The sequence below is a fragment of the Acomys minous genome, assembly GCF_964271855.1.
Source record: "Acomys minous genome assembly, chromosome: 8".
In the NCBI taxonomy this organism is placed as follows: Eukaryota; Metazoa; Chordata; class Mammalia; order Rodentia; family Muridae; genus Acomys; species Acomys minous.
The window spans coordinates 122,615,606-122,641,865 of NC_140489.1; the positions used below are offsets into that span (position 1 = coordinate 122,615,606).

Consider the following 26,260-nt stretch of genomic DNA (forward strand, 5'->3'; position numbering starts at 1 on the left):
CGATTGGGCAAGACAATATTTCTAGAGCATTAATATTTAAGGCAATAAAAGATACTGGTGATGAAAAGAGGAATTGTGCTCGTTTGTCTAAAGACTGACATTTTCTAATAGCATGCACTTTTAGAGCTAAGGTGTAAACATGATGATTGGACTTTAATTGTACTGGCTCCTACTAGCTGGCCCCTTCCCCCATAGTTCCCCTTGTACTCTACCCCCCCCCCCCATGGTACCTGGTCCACAAACCATTGTAGATAGCTTTCCATTGGAGGCATTTATGGTATATGTAATCAGTAAGTGGGTAAACAATCTAAAGCATAAATGTATGGCAATTTGAAGACAAACACAAATGTCTCTAGGCTGTCAAGATTATTAGACCCTAAACTGATTCAAATAATTGTTGCAAGCACGTTCACCGGCCATTTTGTTCCAAACATGTCACTGATGTCCTTTGCTTAAAAATTCAACAGCAGAAGTGTGAAGCAGCAAATCCCTGTTCCAGAGTCAAAAAGTATCTGCTCACCTACAGTAATTAATGACCTGACCACTCGAGGTTTTCATCCAGGTAGAATATACTGTGAAGGGTTTTGCCAATCAACCTTTTTGCTTGTGACCCAAAATAAGTCAGAAAGTTGCTCTCAGCAAGTATGAGACAGCTCCTCAGCAACGTTAATGAAGATGATAATGGGTCACCAGCTGAGTGTGTCTTACATGAAGCACACAGTACTGTCCTGATACGCAGGACACAAAAGTGCCAGTTGTCTCATAATGAATTCTACTCCAAAAGTCCAGCCATGAAGCCACATTGAAGACCCTCTCTGTTCTACTTTGTAAAGCTCCGAGATTGTGGAGTCGCCTTGGGCTGGATCAGAGATCTGGCTCCATTGTGTGGCCCATCTATGATGTGCCTCAGTAGCCGTCCAAGAAAATGATATTTAAGTTCCCTTTGAAACCCACCACTCCTTTTAGAACTTTAGCATGTGCCTTGAAATTGTTTTGTAAGAATATATTATACATTCTAGTTGTAAATATTACCTTTATATAATGTCGTTGAATTCCTTCAGATACAAGCCATGCTTTAAAATGCATTAACATTTCCCCCTGGGGGAGACTCTTTTGCCCTCTAATAGTAAAAGCTCATCACAGTAACATAATTTCCAGAACTCATATTTGCGGGAGGAGAACTAGCATTGATTGCTAAGATCTGTATGTCTTTCTCCGTTCTGTGTCTTCTGAAAATATTGAGAGGCTCTAAGCTAATTTTCTAAAGTATGCAGAGCATGGGAGCTCAGGAAGGCTGGGAGCTGAGACAGGAACCTGAGCGTAGCACTGACATCATTGTGTGCTCCGCACATATGGCATAGCACAAAAGCAGTACTGGCTGAGCACACGGCTCTATTCTGGCCTCCAGTTGGCTTTAATTATAAGCAGCCTTTGCTTCTTATCATTTACAGTCACACAGTTCTCCACTGGCTTAACTGGAGAAATATAATTTTCCACAGAAGTTGTTTCACCATTTATGTTTTTAGATTCATGCAAAATTGGCGGGGGAGGGGCTGAAATGGTCTCTAAATCTGCCTCTCATATACATGCACTTAAAGAAATCTTCACCACCATCTCTGCAACTGGGTCAGCCTGCACAAAGACGTGTGGGGTAGACATGAGCTCCCTCTGCACCCAGCAAACTTTGCAAACCTTGTAAGTGACACCTCATAATAGTGCAAATGAAGCATAGCATGATGAGAAAATGAAGAAGAATGAACCTGGCTCCTCAACCCAGCAGTTTCTAAAACAGAAGAGACTAAATTTTATACCTTAAAATATACTACACAAGCTTTTTTTCCCTTTCATACATTTAAGCATATATATATATATATATATATATATATATATATATATATATATATGTACTCCCTATTATGAAATCAAAGTACTTTTGATTCTGAGAAATTCTAATACAATCAAATAGGCTCATTTATTTGTTTGCTCACACATGCACATTTGCAAGAATCACAGATTTTAAACTAAGCCTCATTTTTACCTGCCTTCATTTTTCTGGTAGAAATTTATCACACTGTCATTTACCTTTGTGCTTTGCTTTCATTCTCATCTATGAGGATCAGCAATTCTTCCTGTGAGCCCTTTGTCCCGGTAATTAGCTAAATATTCAGTGAACTTACTGACCCAACAAATTCAACATCACCTCTTTCTTATTAGGTGTCTTTTAAGCTACCACCCAACCTGCCCTGCTCTGGGCCCCTTCTCACTCCCTCACCCTGCTTTCTGACTGCACCATCCTCAGAGGCTGATTTTTCCACACTAATGTTCTTAGATTTTTCTCTATAGAATTAATTCCCTCTTTTCTAGAAAGGCAGGGGTGAAGTGTGAGAACTTTAGGACTGGATTCTATTTAGGAGGTTGCATTCTGAATACTACATATGAGGGGGATGGAGTGAGGTTTACAAACAAATGTGGACATGTGAAGAGCACCTCTGAAGCAGCAGCACCTGTGGCCCAGGCACTGTCTCTGCCACTCCAACCTGCTTTCTCCTTTTCAATGATAGATGATCTTTTCATTCACATACAGACAATTACTGTGTTCTGGAGGGAAATAAATGCTAGCAAAGACCACCAGAAGGCGTCTGCCTGGGGTAGAAGCTGCAATGGGAAAGGAGCCTCTAGCTGCCACAGGGGCCCTTGCTGTCCCCTGTCCCCTTCTCAGGCACTGTCCCCATTCAGAGACTTCATTCCTTGATCACTGTGCAGAGTCTGACCCACAGAGAACTTAATATGCATAGGAGATTATTAGCTCATAGCGCCCCACTGCTACAATTAGCCTCCCCACACCCTCACATACCCCCATCTGGTGCACCACTCCCGCCCACCCACGCTCTGTCTGGCCCTCCTGTGCCCTGGCTCTCCTTCCTCCCACTGGACTGGTATAGTTCTGCACAAAGGCAAAGCAGTGGCAGAGGGCTGCACCCAGGGAAAGGGAGGGAACACCTGAAACTCCTTACTGTCTCCCAGGGCATCTGCCCTCTATGCTTACTGGAAGCGCTGGTTGGTTCAGGTTTCACTAGGTGTCTTTAAAGGAATTCCTGAGAGAACCAGGGAAGTGAGCTAAACAAGCAATTCTTCAGACCCAAAGTAAAGTGTGTCACTATTTCACTCCCACTGAGGGGGTTGCCAGGGTGACCTGCCTCTGTTCATTAGATCATGCTATAGTTTTCAAGCCTAACCACAGTGATCCCCAGGTAGGAAATCTGTCCCGGGGGAAGGGGCCAACACCAGAGTACTAACAGCTGCCCCTGGGAGGGGAATTACATGGGAGGGGGCAACAGATCCAAGGCTGAGCGGCATCTTGAAGGTGAATGAACTCTGGAAGAAAGATGTGGAAGAGCGGTCCAGGAGAGTGATAGTGATCACAGCTTCCTGCCCCATCAGTAAACGGTAAACGAGTGGATTTTACACTTAGACAAGACAAAGACTGGGAGTAGGGAAAGCCTCACATGCACTGAAAGGGGGCAAAGAGAAACCTAACTGATTTTTTTTTTCGATTTGGTGAATCTGATGATAGCTTTCATCTAAAGATAAGAGGTGCCTGGCTCACTCTCAGTACCTCTGGAGAAAGAATCTGCTAATCAAGGCATTTTTCTACATGCAGCTCTTTGCTAACAAACTTGAAAAGAGGTCCCTTCCACTCCAATGTCTCTTCCTCCAGGCAGAACTCCTGGCTTGGCCCATCCAGCCTGCACTTCATAGAAACCCCTCATGGAATTAACTGCACAGAGGAGGAAGCTCTCTCTCCACTGCCTGTGTTCAGGAGCCTGCAGACAAAATCCTCAGGGAGACAGGGTCTATAAAGTCTAAGATCACTCCCACGGCATCTAGAGAATAACTCGGTCAAATCACCAAGAGACTGAAATCCCCCTGCCCTCGTGTTTGTGTGTGTGTGTGTGTGTGTGTGTGTGTGTGTGTGTGTGTGTGTGTGTGTAGGGGGCAAAGGAGGGGTCCCAGGAGGAACTCTGTGTCCAATGGGGACTGGCCAGGATTCAAGAAGGTAGCTCCTTATACTGCTGCCTTCTCCAAGTAAGACACAGTGGGGCAAGAGGGACTGGCCTCCTGTTGAGCGAATCCCTAGTCCCGGGATCTCCTTCCTGTCCCTGCAGTCTGGGAGCGCTTCAGAGGGATGCACAGATTCGAACGTTCACTGCTCTCTTTGGCCAGGGAAGATGGTCTGGAGGTGGGGCAGCACTGCACAGACAAAAGGTTCTGCAGAGCCCTCCTCTCTCCGCTAGGTCCCTCTGTGAAGCACGGCGCCCCATCTGGCCACTGAGTGACCTTCTGGCGAGTGACGCCCCCTTCCAGCGGGGCCAAGCTCCCAGCCCAGGCTGGTCCTTTATTAGATGCCCACATCTCCCAGCACCTCAGCAAGGCACGCCCCTCCCACCCTTCACCACAAACACCCGCGATGCTTTCCCCCATCCCCTTCTATTGTCTTCAAAGAGATAAGTGACTCCCAACAAGCACACCTAAATGCACCTCCCTTTTCTCTGGCTCCCATTTCTTAGAGCCTAAAAGGCCAAGACGCGAGCAAGTGCCGGGTTGAAGAGGGGGACCAAGGGATAACCCGCAAGAACTTGGCATTGCAGACCCACCGTGTCCGCCTCGCAAGGATGCTGGTGACCTGTAGATTGCAATAGGCACTGAATGATGCTTGCTGCTGCCATGGAAATGGTGGATGTGGTGCGCTCCCAAACTGGACGCCCCCCAGGCCACTCCTAGGAGGCCGCTGAGGGTGAGCGGGACTATCCAGAGCAGGGCCAGGCGCCCCCCTGCGCTGCCGCCACTGCCGCCCCCGGGCGATCCCAGCTCGGCGCTGCACCGGAGCATCCTCTGGTACATGGCGGGGCGCCCGCCAAGGGGCAGCCGCCGCGGGAGGCAAAGTTTGGGGCAAAAGAAGAGGAGAGGAAGCCGGGGATCCGGCCGCTCGCGGTGGGCTGCGGGGCCGGCCGCCTCACCGCGCCAGGGCACCCATCCTCTCCCTCCTTCGGACAGTCTTCTCGAGGTCCTGGAGTCTGCCGTGCCCTGCAACCCAAACAATCCGAAACATAGCCGAGGCGTACGCAGCTGGCTGGGTACTTGTCCGGAAAGGCAACCCCGGAGAACAGCAAGCGCAGAGAGGGTGGCTGCTCCCAGGTTTGCAGGGCTCCAGGTTCTCCCGAGATACTCCCCAAGAGTTTCGGGTGAGAGTGTGTGCCGGGGGGGTGGGGAGCCGGGAAATTGTTTAAAGCTCCTCCCGGAGGGTCCTCACTTCTACATGACAGCCATCCACCGGGAATCCACTAGGTAAATCCGTTTAGCATTGTGCCTGGGGAATGGGGTGGCCACTTCGCTGGTCCAGCCTCCTTTCAAGAGAGAAGCAGATCCCATGGACGCGAGGTACCCCTTCCCTCCATTCAGCCCCGGTCAGATCTCCGGCTCGCGCCAGCCTCCCCCGGGCAGCGCGCAGAGCAGCGGCGCGCATCGCCTGCTCCAGAGGCAATCTCCAAGTCCGCCGCCTCCTGACACTTACGCCCGGCGAAGGGTTCAGAGGGAAGAGGGCACCCTTGTGAAGACAGCGGGCATCGAACTGGGGAAAGCGAGCAGAGGAATAGCAGGAGCAGGTGAAGGGGCGGAAGAGGAGAAAAATATAAAAAGAAAAAAGAAGAAAGAAAGAAAATTAAAAAGAAAAAAATTAAAAGAACTGAAAAACCACACACGCTGGTGAAGCTAGGGGCTCTATGCAAATCTGCAGTCTCCAAACAGCAAATCACGGAAGCTCGGATGCAATGCAGAGGACGAGCCTATGTAACGAGGGAGGCTGGTCTAGCTTCCCGCAAAAATCACCCGCTTTGCCTCTCCCTGGCATTCTCCACACATCACAGGGACACGTGGACGCCGATGCGGGAAACACCTAAAAATCAACGCTCCCGCTCCCTTCTAAGCCAGGTGATCTCTCTGTCTGAATCACCCGTGCAAAAGGCACCATCCCCTGCCCCTCTTCATAAAAGTAACCAGTGTCTTCAGAGCTCTTAAATGAGACGGAAACTGGCTCTTCTTATTGGACCAAACTTGTTCTATCAGGTGTTCAAATCCAAACTGCTAAAAAAGGGCTTGAGATCATCTACTCGCCATCAGTTCCGATGATTTGCTTACTGCGTGCATTATTTATAACAAAGAAGGACCCTCGTTCCCACTACACCATCGTGCCTCAAGGGAGCCAGTGGAAGTCTGGGGGACTGAAAGTCTCAGAAGCCAACAGCATGAGCAGCTGAGGAAGAGGCAGAACAAGGAAACAATCGAAGAGGGAGAGATAAGAAACAGTGTAGTATGAAGTAATTGTCTTTCAGTCAATAAATTGGTATATCCAAGAACTCCCTAAATATCTAGGTGCCAAGCTGTGATCTCGCCTCTTCTAATGGTGGGTTCTTACCCTGTTTCATAGGAGAAATAACATCACAGTCCAAAATTCTAAGACCTAGTGTGAAGAAGAAGAAGAAGAAGAAGAAGAAGAAGAAGAAGAAGAAGAAGAAGAAGAAGAAGAAGAAGAAAGAAGAAAGGATATTTGTATGAAACAAGGCATCTTTCCTGGAAGCATTATGTCTCCAAAAGAAGACCAGAAAAAGAAAAGAATCTGCCTTTCACACTAGAAATCTAGCAGTACATGTGACCAGACAGGGAGCACCCCCTTAAGATTAAGATCAGGAGCGATGATTGAAGTATCACCCAGTTTTCTAACAGATGATAAGGACAATAATGTTCCCCCTGGCTTGATAGTCATGTCGTTATTTCTGTTGAAATCCACATCACAATAACTCTGAACACACAGGGCTCTAGGTTCTTCAATGCATGTATATATGCAGGAACAAAAATGAGCACCTGTGGTTTTACTAAATAATAATAATAATAATAATAATAATAATAATAATAATAATAATAATAAAAAGTATATTATAATGTAATATAATAATATAAATTATTACTATTTTGAGACAGAATGTAATAAAGTGTTGCCTGGGCTTGAGCTCAGGCCCCTCTTGTCCCCTCTTCACAAGTACTGGGATTATAGGAGTATGCTGCCTTACTTGATCTGAACTCTTATAATTCTGACAGTAATTCTGAGAGGACCCAAGTGTCATTTGAGATTATATATCATATGCCAGCTCTTACAAACAGGTACATTTGTAAGTCTGTTGTATGAGTCAAAACAGAAACAATACTAGGGGTACCAAATAAAACATGTAGTAAAACATGTAGCAATCCATAATCACTCTTTTTTTCTCCCTCAAAATGTATTTCATTTACTATTTTCATTACTGATAATAGAATGCTCCAGTACTTCATTACTCTATGTAAATACATTGTTTCTCAACTTCCCATAGGGGCTCAAATACCAACAAGACACAATCTACATTTCCTACTGTGTGTTTCTTATGTCCTTGTCTCTTGGAGCTTTTATTTTATTTTATTTCCTCTTTATTTTGTTGTGCTTTGTTAAGTACCAAGAAGAGACTTGATACCCTATGAGCATATACAGGGTGAGGTAATCCCCCTCAGGAACAGTCATAGGGGAGGGGAATAAGGGGAAAATGGGAGGGAGGGAAGAATGGGAGGATACAAGGGATGGGATAACCATTGAGATGTAACAAGAATAAACTAAAAAAAAAAGTATGTGCTTGAATTCATAAGAAGAGTCATCTTGATATTTATTATATAAAATACAGCTCCAAAAGGATGAACAAAAACATCCTCAGAGTATGTATTTAAGACAACAGGTCCAGGGGTGGAGAGGATGGATCTGTGGCTCTTGCTGTGAAACCCAACAACTAGAGTTGGGATCACCAGAACCCGCATATAATAAGACACGGCAATCCAAGCATCTGTGATCCCAGTGTGCCCCTAGAGACATGGGTGGTGGTGGCAGGAGACTCTCCAGAAGCAGGAACATCAGCTGAATTAGCTCACACAGCAACACAAAGAACTTGTCTCAAACAAGGTTCAAAGAGGGCAGACACGCACACGTTGCCCCGTGATCTTCACACACAAGCAGTGGCATGCCCACCCCCACCCCCACACCCACACCCACTAACGAGCATACACACATAGGGAGTGCTGGTTACAGGCCGGTAGTCCAAATCTGACACTTCAGTATCTGCCGGAAAGAGGAGCAAAGACTGGTGGTTTGGATGACACACGGGTGGTGGCTTCTTGGCAATATCATTCCCTGGTTACGTCACATTGGTTTCTTGGCCTCTCACCAAGGCATCACACTTCATTCATAAAACAGTCACCCCCTTTTCTTTTAACAATCCAACTAGGCAGAAAAATATAATGCACTTTAATATTAGAGTGCTTTAAAACAAAGCATCAAATTCTCCATGCATTTGAGGCAGATACGTTTCCTGTACAGGTGTAAGCTGCATGTGCTGATTAATGTGCCGGTACCTCACACCCTTTCTATCTGAAAGAAATGTAGTGTATTTTCTCCAGTACCCCATAGATGGTGTAATTTGTCTTTTTCTTTTCGACTAGATCCCTGAAAGGGACAGGAGCTAAGTCTTCCTTTGCACTCCCTCTAGTGCCCAGCATATGTGAAACATAAGGTAGTCTCAAATACACCAAGTTCCCGATATTTTTTGTAGTTATGGGCCATAACCATTGCCGTGGTTATGGTCATCATGAACAGGGAAGCAGCAAGTACTGAATCATTTCTTCCAGAACAAAATGCCAGGCGAGGTTCTTCTGAACCCCAGTAACATTATTCTGAGTCACTAGTTAATAAATAGCCTTATTTTGTATGTTTCTATTTAAAGGCACTACTTAATATACATTGGCCATTAATGAACATTGAACTCTGGACCCGAATGAAGCTTTTATAAGACATGCCTTTAGTATGTCAAGGACATTTAGCCTGTATGCATTTTAGTGATAGGACTGGGCATTATTTTCAAATATTAAAATCACTTTATAAAGCATAAAGGTGTCAGTAAACCACTTGAGAGGCAAGTCAGAAGCAGGAGAATCATGCTGCTTGAGGATAGTCTGAGCTACACACAGGCACTGTCTCAGGAAAAAAAATATCAGAAATAAAAATCAGTCCATCAAACCAAAACAAAAATGCAAGAGAGGTGTAAAATAAAAATCGACATTAAATAAACTGCAATCTGAACAGTTTCTTGTGGGCAGAAGCATGAAGGCACAGCCTCACCTTGTTCAACTTGAACTTTGAACCCCTTCTGGGGACTGAAATTTTTCCCCATTCTCTGCAGGTCCACTAATGATTATTAAAGGGTCAAATGTTAATTTGGAGTGGCACAGTCTAGTGAAAGGGGCTGGGGAATCTCTCTGTATGAATAAACAAGATTGACTGTGTCTCTTATTCTCTTGATTGCTAGGAAAGGATGAGGGTAGCAGTTTTAGAAAGTGACTTGTGTAAGTTAAAGCACATACAAGAGAATCAATGCGGAAGATTCCCATGAATTTTCTAAAGGGTATGCGGTGAAGAAGAATCTTCCTCCGGCCTTACATTGTGAGGGCCTTGGGAGATAAAGGCAGGGTTAGGGAAAGGATAAGCTGGAAATCTTAGTTTTACGGGGGTCTCAGGAGCTTAAGAAGGAGTATTTATGGCTGTCTTGATGGAGAAGAGTGTAGCTATTGTCTTCCAGGCAGATGTCTAGGGCACCTCTGCAATACTTAGGAGGTGCAGGAGTGGACAGTAGCGGCAGGGTTTGTTATAAATGGTAGTGATTTTGTGACACAAGAAGCACTTCTCTGCCCAGATGGTGGGCAAAAGTCTTCTGCACAGACAGGTGCCTATTTTGGATGAGGCAAATTAAGCTTTGTCCTTATAGTTTGATCTGTGCCTCTTCAGATGACTACACCAGGCAGGCAGTCTGAGACTTACGCTCTTTAAAGGAAACTGAGGCATGTCTGACAAGCTGTTTTTAATGGTTCAAAAAATTTGTCAGCAGAAACATGGGTTTTGACTGCCGGATTTAATTTTTAAGGACGTGTAGGTGATAGTAAATGTATGTTAGTGTTACTCTGTATTTCACAAAAGTCAGTGACTTTATTTTACGCTTTCTTATCTCAGCCATAGCCTTAGAAGCCAGTGGTAATTGCTGTATTTCTTAAGCCATCACCATCTCTGGTCATAATGGAGCTTTGCTTATGAGATTGAATGCTCTTGTCTCTTTAAAAAAGATTAATACACAAGAAGTTCAAGTATTGAGGGTTGGCGCAGTGGGGGTTAGGAACTGGTTATTATTGTTTCAATTATTAATGGAGCAAATGTATGGAGTCTCCAAAATGTCTTGTATACACGTTTTATTCTATTGGAATTAAAACACCTACATCTTAAATGCATCTAGACCTTATCATGTGTAACGATGTCAAAATAACACTAAGAACCCACAACTTTTCTGTAGTTGGCATGAGTCTGAGGTTTGCTTGTGTTAAGTCACTAAGTAGGTATAAAATGGTATGGAGTAGGTATTCATACTGATCCCTAACAGATGATAACCACCTCATTCTGGGAGGTGAAAAGTTGGACAAACACTATCACTGAAACACTGTTATGTCCTGTTTGAACAAGAGCATTTTTTGTTTTGGCAAATCACTTTTGGGCATGCTTGTAAAAACAAGCAAGCAAACAAAAATACACTAGAATCTCCTAAAACTCCCAAAAAAGGCTATATGATTTCATGCCTGCTTATTAATAATATCTGTGTCTATTGCATTCACTATGACCCATTTTGGGATCTTGGGAGGAACAGTTACCTCTCACTTGCCCCTAACAACTTTAGGCAAATACAACCAAAGGCACCAAGCAACTATGCATGCCAAATTATTCCAAGCTAACTTAAACAATGATTTACAAGGACCAGCAACGTGAGCAGCCTAAGGTGGACAACAGTGTTCAGAAGTGGAGTGGAGGTGGGAAGGAAAGGAAATGGGTGGGGAGAATGAGTAGAAGGAAGAATTTGGAAAGAAATGGGAGTAGGACTGGCTATTTCAAATTACTTTCTAATATCCCAAAGTCACTCTTTCTGTCTTAAAAAATAGAATTGTTGCCAAGCAGATATTTCTACCTTTTCATGGTTTTCTTAAGCTTAATTGGAAATCCTTATGGCTCAGTATTAAGCTTTTTAAACAGGAAAGAAGACATTAAAAGTGGCGGAGGGGAAGTATATTAAAACCCACAGGCAGCACTAATCTTTTAAAAATTAAAATGAGGAGAATGTCAGGCTTGCATTTTGCATTTCTGCTGACGTCATCATAGAGACAAACAGACCCCATATTTCTTTCTACCTATACTCAGAACTGAAGAGAAATATGGAAGGATCCATAAACAAAAACATAGTCTTTAAGAATTGTAAAGGTAAACTCCTGATCCTATTCCCTCTCTGTGTGCTGTTAGGTCTTGAAGGGTATTCTAAGACTGATCAGTATAGGAGAGTAAAGGCACTGAGAGAGAAAGAGAAAAAAGACGCATTCAACAGTTAAAAAGCACCCTTGGAAATCTACCGTAATTCCTTTATTGTTTTGTTTTTAAATGGTAAAATCATAACAGAACAGTCATTTTGTATATGATCTGTATATATATTTAGAACTTTATTTTCATCCCCAAACAGCCAACACCCAGTCACAGATGCAGACTGGTAAATACAGTCACAGTATCTAATACTTAGAGTCTACTCAGAAATATAAATCAGGGAGAGTGGTGTGAACTCAACATGAGCCAACATGACATGCAATTCACTCACACTAAATTAAAGTCTGGATGTTCAATTGACTCCAGTGAAGCAAGGTTACTTATATTTAGGACTGGAATATTTTATGATCTGTATGTTTCCTTTGTCCTATTTAATAAAACTGTAATTTATGATGGCCTAAATAAAAGTCAGTGCCTAAGTACCATAGTTACTCTCTTTAAATATTACAGGTATCCACATGGGTACCAACCATTCAAGTCACTGTCATAATTTATTTTGTCTATTTTTTCATCAAGCTTGTATTGTTGATAAACTACTTTATAACCCATGTTCTTCCAAGGCAAATTTGTTCATCTGTTAGTTGGAAAGCATGGAGGTAGGAGCCAGAGTTTAAGTTTGACACTTTGTCATTATTAATGTGACACCAGGCATCATCTCTCTCAGTTTCTTCATCTGCAGAATGATTATCATAATGCATTTAATATAACTGGAACGTGTTTTAAGACAGATTAAACACTTTATTCATGTATACACATTTTAGCCAGATACTGAAAACATAAACATAAAGAGCTGTGGTGGGGTTTTTAATTTAACAATATTTTAATCTCTCTTTACCCTGTTAAGCTTGCTTATTTCACAATTTATTTCTTAGTTTGGCTTCCCTAAATCTACCATCCTCAAGTTATAGTGTCCAGGGCAAACACTATAAGATGTGTTATTTTGTGGGCTTCGGGTCAGAGGTTCCTTTGATTTAGGCCTCCTTACACCTTGGAGGACCCTGGTACTATGCATTGCTAACAAGATCCTAGGTGACCTTGGAACTCCTGGGTTTGGTTCACTCCTCTGTCTGAATGCTGCCAGTGCCACAGGCTTTATTAGTGAATATGCAGAGTGCTTTTTCACTAAGTTACTTAGCAATAGTCTCGCCTCCACTTGGCTGCCTCAGAAACTACAGACATGTTATGGTACTCTAAGCATATGTATGATGGTGTTGGTACCATTTGTCGACAGGAAAACATTTGTGAAGTCTTAGAGAGGCTATCGTCTTCATCTCACAACATTAGAATGTAAACCCTCTTTATTCTAGTTGAAAAAATAAATCTATTCCCCTGCTACTCTTTGCATCTGAGCTCTTCTTTGGTTACTGTGCTAGTGGCCTCTACTAACTTAGTAGCAGTGTGACTTTAGTTAGGCTATTTAAACATAGCTTCCTCATCTGGGAAAGATGCTAACAATTGCAGGGTCACTGTTTGGACTAAGGGACGTCTTACATTTCAAACAGGATATCACCTGTTACATGAATGTACAAACTGATGTCACTGCTGATGATTATCTTGGGTTATTTTTTTTCCTTCCTTTATAAGAAGAAAATCAGTTGTGGTAATACTTGTTTTCAAAGGAAGCCTAAAATGGCTACTGTTCCAACTAGCCATGCACTACAACAAAAGCAAGTAGAACGTCTCTCCCAGGTGCTGGCTTGTGAGGCTTCCTGTCTGGCCAGCATCAGCTACAGGGAAGACCAGTGCCATACACTGACAAGCTGGCACCTGTCTGAGTACATCACAGAACACAGCCCATCATGTTCATGCGTCTGTGCACAGAAAGTAACATGAGCTTGTTCAGAATAGAATCAGATTAAAAGGACAATTATAAGCCAAGGTAGTAGGATGTAAAACTAAAACACAATTGGCTGATTCTCTAGTAAGCAAGGCATTTACACCAGAAACCAGAAATCATGCCTATACCACGTGTTTGCTTTCCTGAGCATCCAAGCACTTAGATCATGTGCCAGCTTATTCTGTCTTTGCAAATCTATATTCTGAAACCTACACCACCATTTGAATGCAGTGAAAGGAATGAAATCATGCAATTTGGATAAGATCTTAAATAGCTGTATTTGGGATCTATAATTTTGACACCCCATATAATTCGGTAGTTATTAGATTAGGTGTATATTAGGTTACAAATTTGTCACAGTGATATTTTGCTGTTAGCACTGCAGCTCAGCATGCACAGCCATGCCACTACAAAGATCTCCTTCACTGCGGGCAAAGCTCAAGGTTCATAGCGTGGATGTAAGCCTCAAAGTGGGGCTCTGCGCAGCCTCTCTGGTCTTGACCAGGTCAGCTTCTGCTGTTTTCTCTGCAGATGTGTGCTCCACCTCCAGGGGTGCCTACTCTAAACATGGTGGGATGTTTGTTTGTTTTGGTTGTTGTTGGTTTGTTTTGCCACTACTTATCCTATTGCCCCAGGGAAAAAGAAAAACGAAACAACTCTTTTCTTGTTTGACCTTCCTAATAGTCAATTTATTCTTCAATCAAAAAAATTTTATTGTTTCCTTTAAGTTTTTTGTTTGTTTGTTTGTTTTGTTTTCTTAAGACAGTGTTTCTCTGTGTAGCCCTCACCACTCTCCTGGAACTCCCTCTGTAGACCAGGCTGCCCTCAAACTCAGAAATCCACCAAGAGTGCTGGGGTTAAAAGCATGTGCCATCATTGCCTGTCTTTAGCCGAAATTTTTGAACATATTTCTTTGTTTGAATTTTTTAGGATGTGGCAGTTATTTACCTTCTTAATTACTGTAATGTCAAAAATAACTCCACAAATACTCAAGACAAGTAATACTATGTTCAAATTCCAGCTGTGCTGAGTATATGAGGTTGCAAAGTTACTTGCAGCTCTATGTTTTGGAGTTTCAATGGCCCCAAACAGAGAAAGAAACACCTTCCTCCATTTACTCAGCCACTCCTTGGTTAACACTTCCTTTTGTTTCTACTCAATAAAAAACCGAGGCATAATTTTAATTGGAGTGCAAAGATAACTGATTATAAGGAATAATAAAATCCATTATCATGTTTTTCTACTCATAGCATAAGTGCGTGACATTCTTCCTCTTAAGTCATGAAAACCAAAATACCATTAGGCTAAGCTGCCTGCTGACAAGTTGAATTTTGAAAATAAAAAGTTTGTAGGTAATTTATGAATCTTTGGTGTATGATTTTATAGTAGGAATGTTACTGGCATCATCATGATAACCATTTAAATATACTCAAAAACTAAACTTAGCATCAGATATATTTACTGTGAAACAATGAGCGAACAATTGCTGCAGGAGTGGGGAAATGGCACAGCTCAAGTATCCTGCAATATCGATTTCAGCATGAGGGGTACATGTTCCAAAATATTAATTCCTAAAAGATAGGGGATGCTGTGTTTTTTTAATAACACACATATGACCTCTGAAGCAATTTGAAAAACCATTAGTCTATTTTTTTTGTAACTGTCTTCTTTTTCCTTTTGTGAAAGAATTGCTTTCCCTCCCATTTTCTCTGTTCTGTTGCTGTGATGATTCCCCTAGAGAACCATGTGTTTAGCCTGACAGGTGTTAGTAGATCCAGAGGCCTTTGCGGAATTGTTCCTGGTTGCACCGAGGTACAGTAGAAACAGTGCTGCAAAAGTAATGAACTTACCTTATTGCATTCCAAACAAAATAAGCCACACAGTAAGTGGAATTAATTTGCTAATGTCTTCCTAATGAAGCTTTCATTAGACATATGTTGCAGTTTTCAATATCTAACAGAAGATAGTATTAAAACAAAGCAATAACTAATGATTCTCTGAATATATGTCTGATAATTGTCTCACAGAATGTTTACAAAAGCGGTTTAACGTAAGATTATTTTAGACACCTTATCACAGAGATACAATAAACTTTTCGAGATATGAGTTCTGTAGAAATCTGAGTGGATGAAGTAAATGTCTTTTTCTCTGTTTCTCTTCAGCAGTTAAAACTAGGTTTGCTGTTTTGGTAGTGGTGGTGTTTTGAGTTTCTAAGACAGTATCTTAGACATCATAGGCTGGTGACCTTGAACCCCTGACCCTCCTCTCCTCCCTCCATCTCCCCCCAGTGCTAGGATTACTTACAGCCTTCCTCCACAGCATCCAGCCTGTGGCATTCATTCTTTTTTTTTTTTTTTTTCAGTTCCTTCGTTTTCTTAACTCATACTCAACTACTTGTCTTCTGGTTTGTTGAAGCGATGGAGAAACATAAGCTTTCTGTACAGTGTAAAGCTTCATTTATTAATAAAATTTAGAGAAAATGTAAGCGCTTTAATCCAATTCACTGTGTTTTACATTAAAAGCAATGGTACCTAGCAGAGCGAATATTACTTTAAGTAGAGAGTGAACTGAATAGTTTAATGGTAGAAGGAAGATCAATACAAATAAATGCAATCAACATCCTTTCATATTAGCAATATTTTGATTTGAAATTTGTCAAAGACAAAAGTCAAAACATTTCACAGAAAGCCCTGCCTCTTTCAGAAAGTCATCAGTTGTGGAGCATGTGCTGCCCCTCTCTAGCCAGGATTTACCACAGAACAAAGAAGAGCCATGAGTAAAGCGCATCCTCCTGGTGCCACACTGCATCCTCTTAACTTCTCACTTCAGTTTTCCTTGCAAATTCTCCCCTGCTTCTTTATAATCACAGCTTCCCATGAGACTGCAAGGTCTTATCACTCACGCATTTTACTATTATAATTTAAATTTACCTATTCAACTATTGGTCACTACCACACTTTGTAGGAAAAAGAAAATACAGTAAGAGAACAGGAAAGGTGGGTTCTTCTTCCTCAGCAGTGGCAGCCGAGAACAGTGTGAAAGCAACGGATAATGGAAAAAAGCAATTTCCTCCCCGAGGGATTAGACATTATTCTCTTTTGTCCTGTTAAGTCAAAGTTTTAGCTACTTTTTCTTACAAGTAATACTGATTTTCTTCAATATACACAAATATTATCTAGGGAAAATGCAAAAGACCCTACACACAAATATTTCTCAACCAATCAATAGAAGAGACAAAAAATAAAATGAGTAAGTAGCCTTCTTTGTGTTGTAAGCTTTTATATAGCATGGGGAAGATTAAACTGCTAAACAAGCTAACGATAATTAACTGAATAGGTACAAATTTGTTAGGATCCACAAGACTTTTTCTTCCTTTTCTTTAGGAAAAATACAGGTGATTTTTATTTTGAAGCTGCTCACCTATGCTAGCATTACACACTTGAAAGCTATGTAAATTTCGGCAAATGTTTGTTTTACCTCTGAGTTGAAAACAATATTAACTACTGCCCTTGCTCGGCACTAAATTCATATTTGAAAAAATGTGTAGCAGAAAACTGAACTCAATAGCACCATGTGAAAATCATAATCATTTTTAAAGTGCATTTCTATTCATGGAGGAGCCACGCATCTCTTAAATAACGAAGCCAGCGTGTAACCACATGTACAAAATATGGGGAAAGAAAATCAAAAGCTGACTTTCATACTGTGTCGTGCTACTGTTCACTGCATACATAAGTCATTGCTTAAGAAATTTGTACGTTGTCAATGGTAAAGCTCTCATGTCATGTACTTACTAACAAAAATCTTCAGAGCTAAATCCAAGTGCTGTGACAAACCTTGCAAGTTATTTCCTCTGATACCTTAGTTTCTGTTTTACCTGGCTTCAGTCCTACTTTTCAAAATTACAATTCTTACCTGTGCATGCAGACAGTGATTAGTGGATAAAGCTAGCCTAGCTGGTATTTTGATTGTTTCACTTGTCAAAATACTGACACTATTAAGTCAGCTTTATACTAAACTTCCTATAGAAACATTAAAGACCAGACAACAATTATATTCATATCACAGACATTCCCTGCTTTACATACCACTAGAGATTGCTTGTGAAAAACCAAAGAAAATAAGTACCACAGTAGCCAAATTTAAAGGCTGTGGTCTAACTGCCAAACAGCATGAAATCCATCCATTGCAGTAAAACAAACTTAGATGATCAAAACTGCCTAAAATAGTGAAGACATTAAGGATGGCTGAAAAAAAGTGGAATTTTAAAAGATGATTTTACTTTTACCTAGTGAAAAATCCTTTATTCCAACAAGTAATAATAACAGGTTAGTTTGAACCCACTGGGTTTCTAGGACTGGAGATGAAACAAAACAGAAACAACAAATCAAGAGTGGGCTTGATGATACATCAGAGTGAAAAGTGTGTTGAGATCACTGAGGCGTTTTTATTTATTTTTTTTCTTTTCAAGTGTTAAGAATGATATGATTGTGAATGAGACCCGATGACATTTACTAGGTAGCATTTGCTTCAAAACACAATCATTAGGGGAAAGAAAGTGCCAGTTTCTGAAGCAACTCTGCCGTGCTTTCCTAGAGCACACTATCACTCGAGAAAAGCTGCTGTGACTCAGTAGCTCTAATTTTGCATTCAACATCTACATTTCCTTCTTCCTGGAAAGGAGCAGCATTTCAGTGCACAGTACAACAATGCAGTCCTTTAAAAAAAATCTTCCGTGCAACCGTATTGCCTTTATGGCCTACCTAAAGTTGAGGGCCCTAAATAGAACTAGTGTGTCTTTTTTTTTTTTCAGTTTATTTTCCCCTACGACATTGTAACACTTATAAAAAATGCAGTGTTATTTCCTATGGATAACACCTATCTTAGCACCATGTCCTCTAAGCCACACATTAAGGATGGAGGAGCAAGAAGTCAGGGGGAGCCTAAATATCTGATGTATTCTGACATGCTTTATTAAAGCCCCGTGCCACCTATTTAGACTTCTTAAGACATTTTAGAACTAAGTGATCTGTTTAGTTGGATGTCAGAATAACGGAGTTTAGAAACTAAATACACACCTGATGAACATCATCAATTTCTGGGAAGGTGGTTTCTCATGCTGGTAAGTCAGCTCACCTATGCTCGAGGCACCCCACAGAGACATTTCTTTCTCAAGAAAACAGGTAACCTCTGCTCCAGGTTTCTCAGGCATTTTTACTCAGGCCATTAAGGACAGTAATTGGGAAATAAAGCTAACTAGGGCTCTTAAAGAGAAGAGAAAAGTACATTTGGACAAAGAACATTATGGACTGAAAGGGAAGAGCTTGTGTTTTTCTTGCTGAACATGGCAAGAAAAAAGAAGAAGAAGATTCCATTGACTGGAGAGGCAAGTTAGGACTGGAGGGTGGGGGATACTGCTCAGTCAGTAAGAACACTTATCTCTGCAATTATGAAGATGTGAGTTCAAATCCCAGCACCCTGGTAAAAAAGGGGGAGCATTGTAGTAAATGCTTGTAACCCCAGCTTTGTAGGGCAGAGAAGGTAGATCAGTCAAACTCACTGTTCAGTCAGCCTAGTCCAGATAGTCACTTTCTGATTCATTGTCTCAAGCCATTAAAACAGAGACCAATGGAGGCGTATATCGGACATCTTCTGAACCTCACATGCACACACATGAGTCTATGTTCTTGTAAACTTGTGTGCACCCGACACCACACACAGGGCACATCACAGACCAATAGCACACAAAGTTAAAACTGTTAAAGCCATTTTCATTTGCCCTATCAACCTGGAGGTCTGGAAAAACTGGTGCAGGGTTATTATTAATAAACATAGCTTTCTAGATGTTATACCCAAATATGAGAAATGTAGAATATCAGGCATTCATTCATGGGCTTCTTAATTAATATTTCAAATTCTCTCCCTATCTAACAACTATACAAATAACACATACTTAGATGTATGCTTTGTAAGAGGCCTCAGGCTTATCAGAACTGGGCTGATTCCAATGTTTCTTGACACCTGTGGAGAAGTTGTACACACTTCTTGACTTGTAATATCTGAACTGCAGATTCAGTCTATGTGGTGCTAAAGGAACAAAGCCAATGCTTTGTCCTGTGCAGGAAGTCACAAAGCATACATGTGCCGATGAGGTATTTATCATCTATTTGGTTAATACTATTTACGAACCCAAAAATAGATACAAATAAAAAAATCCTTCACATTTAGTATTCTATCGTCCTACAAGTTTGCTATTAACTTTAGTCTACATGTACAATTAACTATCTATCAAAATGGTTTCAATTACTTTAATTCTTGGGCACCATACTATGATTCAATACATACAAACAAAAAAAATCTTGACTTGGGCAGCAAGAAAGCCATTATGGCATAAGATCAATAGTTATACTGTTTTCGCAAAGAGTGTGTTTGCCATTGCTTCCTGTGGTCCTCAAAGCCCCAGGTAAATATGTAAAGCTACACTTTTTCTTTCTTCTATCCATGTTTTGTCTGTTCACATGATATCAAAATGTACCCTGGAAGGATCCAGAGGGCCCACATGGAAGTCAAGATGGCTAGAATGATCATCAAGTTAACAAAACACATTTTAGCTCTCAGGGCACTGCCTTCATCATGCACTCATTTGCCTCAGAAAAGGAAAAATGTTACCAAGAATATTTGTAAAATCCTGCATGAATGTCTGGGAAAAATCAATAGCTAAGCACAGTATGAGGGAGACCCAACACCAACACTGTTAGTGTGAAATGCAACCACGGGATTTTTACTGAACAGAAATGTAATAAACAGACAACAATTTCACACATGGTTTAAAAACATTTTTATGAATTCAATTCTAACGTCCAGTTCATGGAGGGAAGAACAGTTTCCCCAAGCCCTTACCTAAGATATACATGAGGTGTGGTTTGATATACTTAGAATCTTACTGGAATTGATACATTAAAGAACAGGCTGGGGGAACAGATGGTGTTAAGAGACACATTCAGTCTGGAGTATCGGAGACAAAAGAAATATTGAAGGCATCTTCAAATACTTCAAGAGTTCTCACATAAAAGTATCTGCTTTTTGGTTGCCTTATAAGGATAGGAAAGAAAAATTAATTATAAGAAAAAAGCCAGATTGATAAGGTAGCAGATATTTGTTCTCAATACTTGTGTGGGTTACAGAAAGGGAAGGGGTAGGAATCTTGAACTAAGCTATTCCCACAAGGAAAATCCTGACTTATTTCTCTAACTGGATTTGTACCTCTATATTTCTTTGGAGAAAAAAGATAGAATTTACAAGGTGTAATAAGTCAACTTTAATAGTCAACCAAGAAAATTTAAAGTGGATTTACATATCAGTAGTAACAAAGTAAAAGACCACCCTATGATATAATTGAGTGGCACCTGGCTAGCCTAGAAGGCTATATGCCATATATACATATGTATGCATACATACATACATAGGATATATCCCTGGCCTATGGCTCCAGTGGAGAGCCTAGGAGTGGGGGTGGGACCTCAAGATGTGCTCAGGAATCTGCATTCCTATATGAGACTGGACATGGGACAATATATTTGTGAAACATTGTGAGTATGTGGTCTGGCATGGAGAAGCTGTTCATGGATGCCTGCTATGGCTTTTAGGATCATGCTATTTTTGATCTCTCTATATGTACTCATGTGAAACTAAGAGATGTTGGTTTGCTTAAGGCATGCTTTTTCTGCCACTAGACAGTTAATACCCAAAGGGCTGCTATCCTACACAGCAGGTCAGTATAACTTCGTTTATTGATCTTCCTCAAGCACCAGGCTCTTCCTAAATTATGCACAAGTAATTGTTTATGCCAAGGATGAGAACAATACATGAAGAGTCATGGCAAGCTTGGGATAGTGAGTCTATGATTGGGATACAGGAAGGAGATATCGAGATGCCTCCTCTGTCTTGAGCAGGAACTCAAAGGGTTAATGAAACTTCTATCAGTTCTACTTTGCTCTTGTCAACACTGATAATCACCTTCCCAACTATGCTGGCATTACTGTAGAAAAACCACAGGTGAGTAACAAAAATTTCTCCTCTGACACACACAAAAAATGTCCATCTCCATTTTTCTTCCTCAAACTGAATTCACAGAAATCACCTCCATTTTAACATGCACATATATGTTTGCATATGGATGCACGTATAATTACCTCACAGGGATAAACTTGGCAGTGACTTTTGTCAATTAAGATCAGGGTTAGTGAACTGTAAAATGGATTTGTCTAGGCACCAATGCTTTTAAATTTTCTTTTATTACAAAAGGTGTTCCTCATCCTTCATTTGTGTCTAACTCCCCCGTAAATTTTCCGTGTTTTGTGTTACTGATACAAATAGTCAAAAATCAAGAGCAGAAATTAAGACATGATAAAGGTTGCATATGGACAAAACAATACAAAATGGATGAGTCCCATATTATTTAGGTTTTAAGTTTTTAAAAATTGAAAAGAATTATTTTCTCAATAATTATATGTTATTAATGCCAATGCATATGTGCTTATGGATTACTTTGAGGTTGTGTGTGTGTGTGTGTGCTTTTAGACTTTTAGGATAGTATATCACTGTATAGTTCAAGATGAACTCCTCAGTATGATCTTCCTGCCTCCACTTCGCAAATCCTGGTGTTACAGAATAAATATATTTGTCTTTTTTGTTGGCCATCTTCTGCTGCGGATGATGCCATATACAACAAACTCAAAGCCATCTTTGGAGGTGCTTTGTCTCATAATGTTTTGTCAGAGCCTTCTTTTTTTCTCCTCTTTTACCTTAAAGGTATTTTGCATTTATATTATTATTTTTCTTGTGGTGTATGAGATTTCTCTCTGTGTGAACATGTGTGTTTCTGCATCTATTTTCATTTCTTGTGTTTTGTCTTCTGTTTGTTTTTGTCTTATTTCAGCTTGTTTGTTTTCGTTTTAGCTTATTTTATTATTTTAAATGCCTGTTTGTTTTCTAATGAGAGAGAAATAAGGGGTTTGGGTTTGGGTGGGAGGGGAGGTAGGAAGGTTCTACCTTCCTTGTGGAGGGGAACCCTAATCAGACTATATTATACTAAAAGCATCTTCTTTCAATAACAAAAATACATGGGTAGGCATTATGACTCAAAGTAATTATAGCATCTCTTCATCCTCAGAAAATTACTATCACTTAATATGGATAAGTCGCTTTGTATTGGAGATTGTTTATTATGCCTTATTATAAGTGTCATGAGGACTACAAGGTTAAGTGATCTACCCAGATTTTTGGAGTTTTTAAAATTACATACCAAATTTCTTTTCTGGGATCTATAAAAGCATAGAAATGATAGTGGAACTTCACAATCATGTGAAAATTGACTGTGCGTGTATACATTTTTATGGACAATGGATCTATAATTTTTCTGAGACTAATAAAATATTCTTTAACACAGTTAAAACTGATGTGGCTGAAATTTCAATTTATAAAGTGTTTTGTGTAATGAGATACCCTAAAAACTTGAAGGTCACATGAGAATAATGAGTTTCCTTGAGTTATAATTCTGATGGGAAGCCCATGACCACATGTAACCCATATCTGCAGATAGCAGATAATTCTGCACAGCTCATGTTATCCTGATTCAGAATAGCAGTCCCCAGAAAGTAGTCACAGAACTATGCGACTTCTCTCTGATCTTTTATCACATTGATATAACTGCTGGCCTTTGGAGCTCAAACGGCAAAGTTTCTTTTGCGTACTAGGGTATATATCAAATATTGGCAGCCAACCAATAAAGTCTTATAAGCTTATGCTTCTCTGCTCACTCGAACCAATATTCTATAGTATTCTGGTCACTTTTGTGAACTAAAATTACTTAGACACAGTGGGCACACATTTTACTTTGCTAATATGCTCTAAAATGCTCACAATCCGAAACTAACCACATTCTTTCTGTACTCTGACTTGGCCATGACCAACTCTGTATTTTCTTGGTGTTTTTTTTTTTCTTTATGAAGGCTTGAACTGGCGGTGATAATGGTATTTTTGCATCTAACTGATAAGTTCTGAGGTTAATGATTTTTTAGAGGTTTTCACCTAAAGAGCATGGGATATAAAACTGGCCCTTCAGGTTCAATTCTATTTATATTGTCCTATTTCCAGATTGAATAATAATGAAGGGCAGACGAAATAAACATTTGATTTTTCCAAAATAAAACCCATTTTATTTATATGAAAATTTAGGCACTTCCTCCCATATGAAGAGTGAGAAATAAAAAAACAAAACAAAACAAAACAACTTACAACTATTGAGTCATAAGGCAAAAAAAATGAGAACGATAAAGACTGACATCTATGAAAAAAACCTTAGTCTTCAAGGCTGCATTAAATACTTCGATCACATTTTTTTTCTAGAGAGCCACCTATTCAAAAATGTTATAGCACTCTGTGTCATTCTTGTGGAATCTGTCACAAGAGAAAATATTGAGGGCAATAATCAAAGTATTTCTAATTCTTGTCTATGATATCAAATTACACCAAATTATGATGACAATTGTTGTTTTCTTACATAGGTCCTTATATTCCCAACAGTCATTTTAAAATGTTGAAGGTAGATGAGGAAGAAATGTATTAAGTTTGCTTCAAAATAATCCAGTTAGAGAGTACATATGTGAACGTTTCAGGTTATGGATAAACACTTATTGGTCTGTCAAATAATTGTCAGCCTAGGTTGTTGTATTTATTTGGATTGCTTTAACTACCCTGTTCTCTTTACTTTTGTCTGTGATGATTTGTTCTGTTACAGAAACTAAGAAACAATGATAGAGCTCTGAAGTCTCACACAGCAGCACCACACCTTGGAGGCCACAGCACAAGTGGAAGATCTGGAAAGGCTCTTCCTTGTGGTCAAGACATTTGCAACTATGACGACACTTTGTAGAAGATTTCATTGCATAGAATATCACTGGGATATATCTTGTAACAATATATCTGGGAAAATTGCTCACCTCACTGGTTGACCTCATGACCAAGTAGACCATAGGAAAATGATCCTGAAATTAGATAATTACTGATCATGTAGTACCCATTAGGTGATGAACATGTAATGCACAGTTCAAAATGAAACATATATTCAATATTTCAACATTGTATCTTTACATCCAAGGCTTATAAATTACAAATTATTCCAGTTTGGATGTCACCAAATGCAACAAGTTTCTGTGAAAGCATTTGATTTTAAGAGGCTTCCTTTTGACAGATTCCTTAGGTTGTGGAATGCAGCCATCAGCAGTCTGTAGAAAAATAAAATGCTGCAAGTCTATTTTTATGCAGCTGGGATCAAGTTACTAAATGGATCAAAAGAAATAATTTCTTTGAAGAGGTGGCTGTTGACACCAGTGCCCTAAAAATAAGTGCAATTCTGAGGATACAAAAAAACTTGTTTATATATCAGTAGAAGTAACTATAGATATGCTGTGCCATATATATACTACTTGCACTCAAGATATATTTGATGACATACTGGACATATTTTAATATGCTTCAGCTTAACACCCCTGTTATTAAGAGAATAATTGCATGCTACCACCCAAGTAACTGACACAGCTACGAATAGTTGTTTCTACTGAGCTAGGCTTATAACACTAATAATAAAAAATGACAGTCATTTATCCAACAAAGCTCTTACACTGAGCCAAATAGCACCCAAAGTATTTCAGCATGATGGGGAGAACTAAAATCATGGTTTCAAATAAAGTTTTTTGAGAAAGAAAAAAAAAAAACAACCTTCAAATATGAGCTGGATATTGTTCCAGTTTTTTAATAGTTATAGTTCTAGAACAATGAACTGAGACTTTGTATGACTCTCAAGAAAGTCATATTCCTTTTTAAACAAAAGATTCGATTCTTATATTTAAATATAAAGTTGAGACAGGCAGACTACCAAGTTATTGTCATGTGAGCCCCCATTTTTCCTAAAGAAACAGAATGAATTAATTGCAGACCTCAACTGAGGTCTTAGTACCTTAATCTTGCAAGTCCATCTTATGTTCTGAAGCTGGTCTGCATAATTTGCTGTGCCTATGCACTCATGAAACGAACCAAAAGTCATGCAGTTTTGAAGGGAAACCTTGTGAAGTTGCACAATGTGGTTAAATCTGAGTTGTCTGTGTCATGTCTAAACAAAGACAACAGGAAGGACACAGGGTCCCGCATGATCATGTCAGGTACTGTCTGTTCACAGGAAACAGGAAAGTCAATAGCAAACAGGACAATTTTGATTATTCTCGTTCAGTGATAGGATCCATCATCCCTCTGATTACAGGCTTCTGCTCAGAAGGATGGTATCTTTTCCTAAATGAACGAAACCAAGGCTACACAACCCAGATACAAAGAAGGGAATTCTTCAGTATGTTATTTAGTATGTGGTAAGCTTGATCACCCATGTAAATGAATTCCTTGGTAAGCTTAAGTAAAACAACAGAGGTTCATCTAATTTAGTAAACTTATATGTTGTTCTCTCTCTCTCTCCCTCTCTCTCTCTCTCTCTCTCTCTCTCTCTCTCTCTCCTTTCTTTTCTAGTGACTTTCATAGGCACACAAATGTAAATTGTGTGTGTGTGTGTGTGTGTGTGTGTGTGTGTGTGTGTGAATGTATATGCATAGTAACTTCATGAGAATTTTTTGTAAGTGACTGCTAGGATTTTTTGATATGATGATTTAGGAAAACAGTATGTAAGTATGTATGTCCCACTTCTAATTTTATAAATAAATTGAACTATTCTGACAAGCAATTATAAATTTGAAATACATACAAGTGAGCTCTGACCAATGTAAGGATTACATGACATATAGCCGGACATCAGTTTTCTTCAGGTAAGGAAACCTTAACTTCACACA

General features: G+C 40.0%; 1 protein-coding gene and 1 long non-coding RNA gene across 37 annotated transcripts in view; one reads left to right on the forward strand and one right to left on the reverse strand.

Annotated features, from left to right (window-relative positions):
- Positions 1-24,601, forward strand: part of LOC311604233 — a 48,080-nt gene extending 23,479 nt beyond the window's left edge. Inside the window, exon 4 of the long non-coding RNA XR_014781410.1 lies at positions 24,169-24,601. This is a non-coding gene — a long non-coding RNA (uncharacterized lncRNA). The remainder of the gene's footprint in view (positions 1-24,168) is intronic.
- NRXN1 (neurexin 1) overlaps positions 1-26,260 on the reverse strand; it is a 1,076,640-nt gene that overhangs the window by 414,258 nt on the left and 636,122 nt on the right. For 2 of the 36 annotated variants that reach the window (XM_084793846.1, XM_084793844.1), the window contains exon 1: positions 4,656-6,040. The exons of 32 other annotated variants lie outside the window; for them this stretch is intronic. In XM_084793846.1, the coding sequence (XP_084649972.1) occupies positions 4,656-4,902 (247 nt within the window). In that variant the 5' untranslated portion in view covers positions 4,903-6,040. Of the gene's footprint in view, positions 1-4,655; positions 6,041-26,260 lie in introns of those variants that run through there. 2 more of the 36 variants (XM_084793847.1, XM_084793845.1) reach the window with 1 other exon arrangement.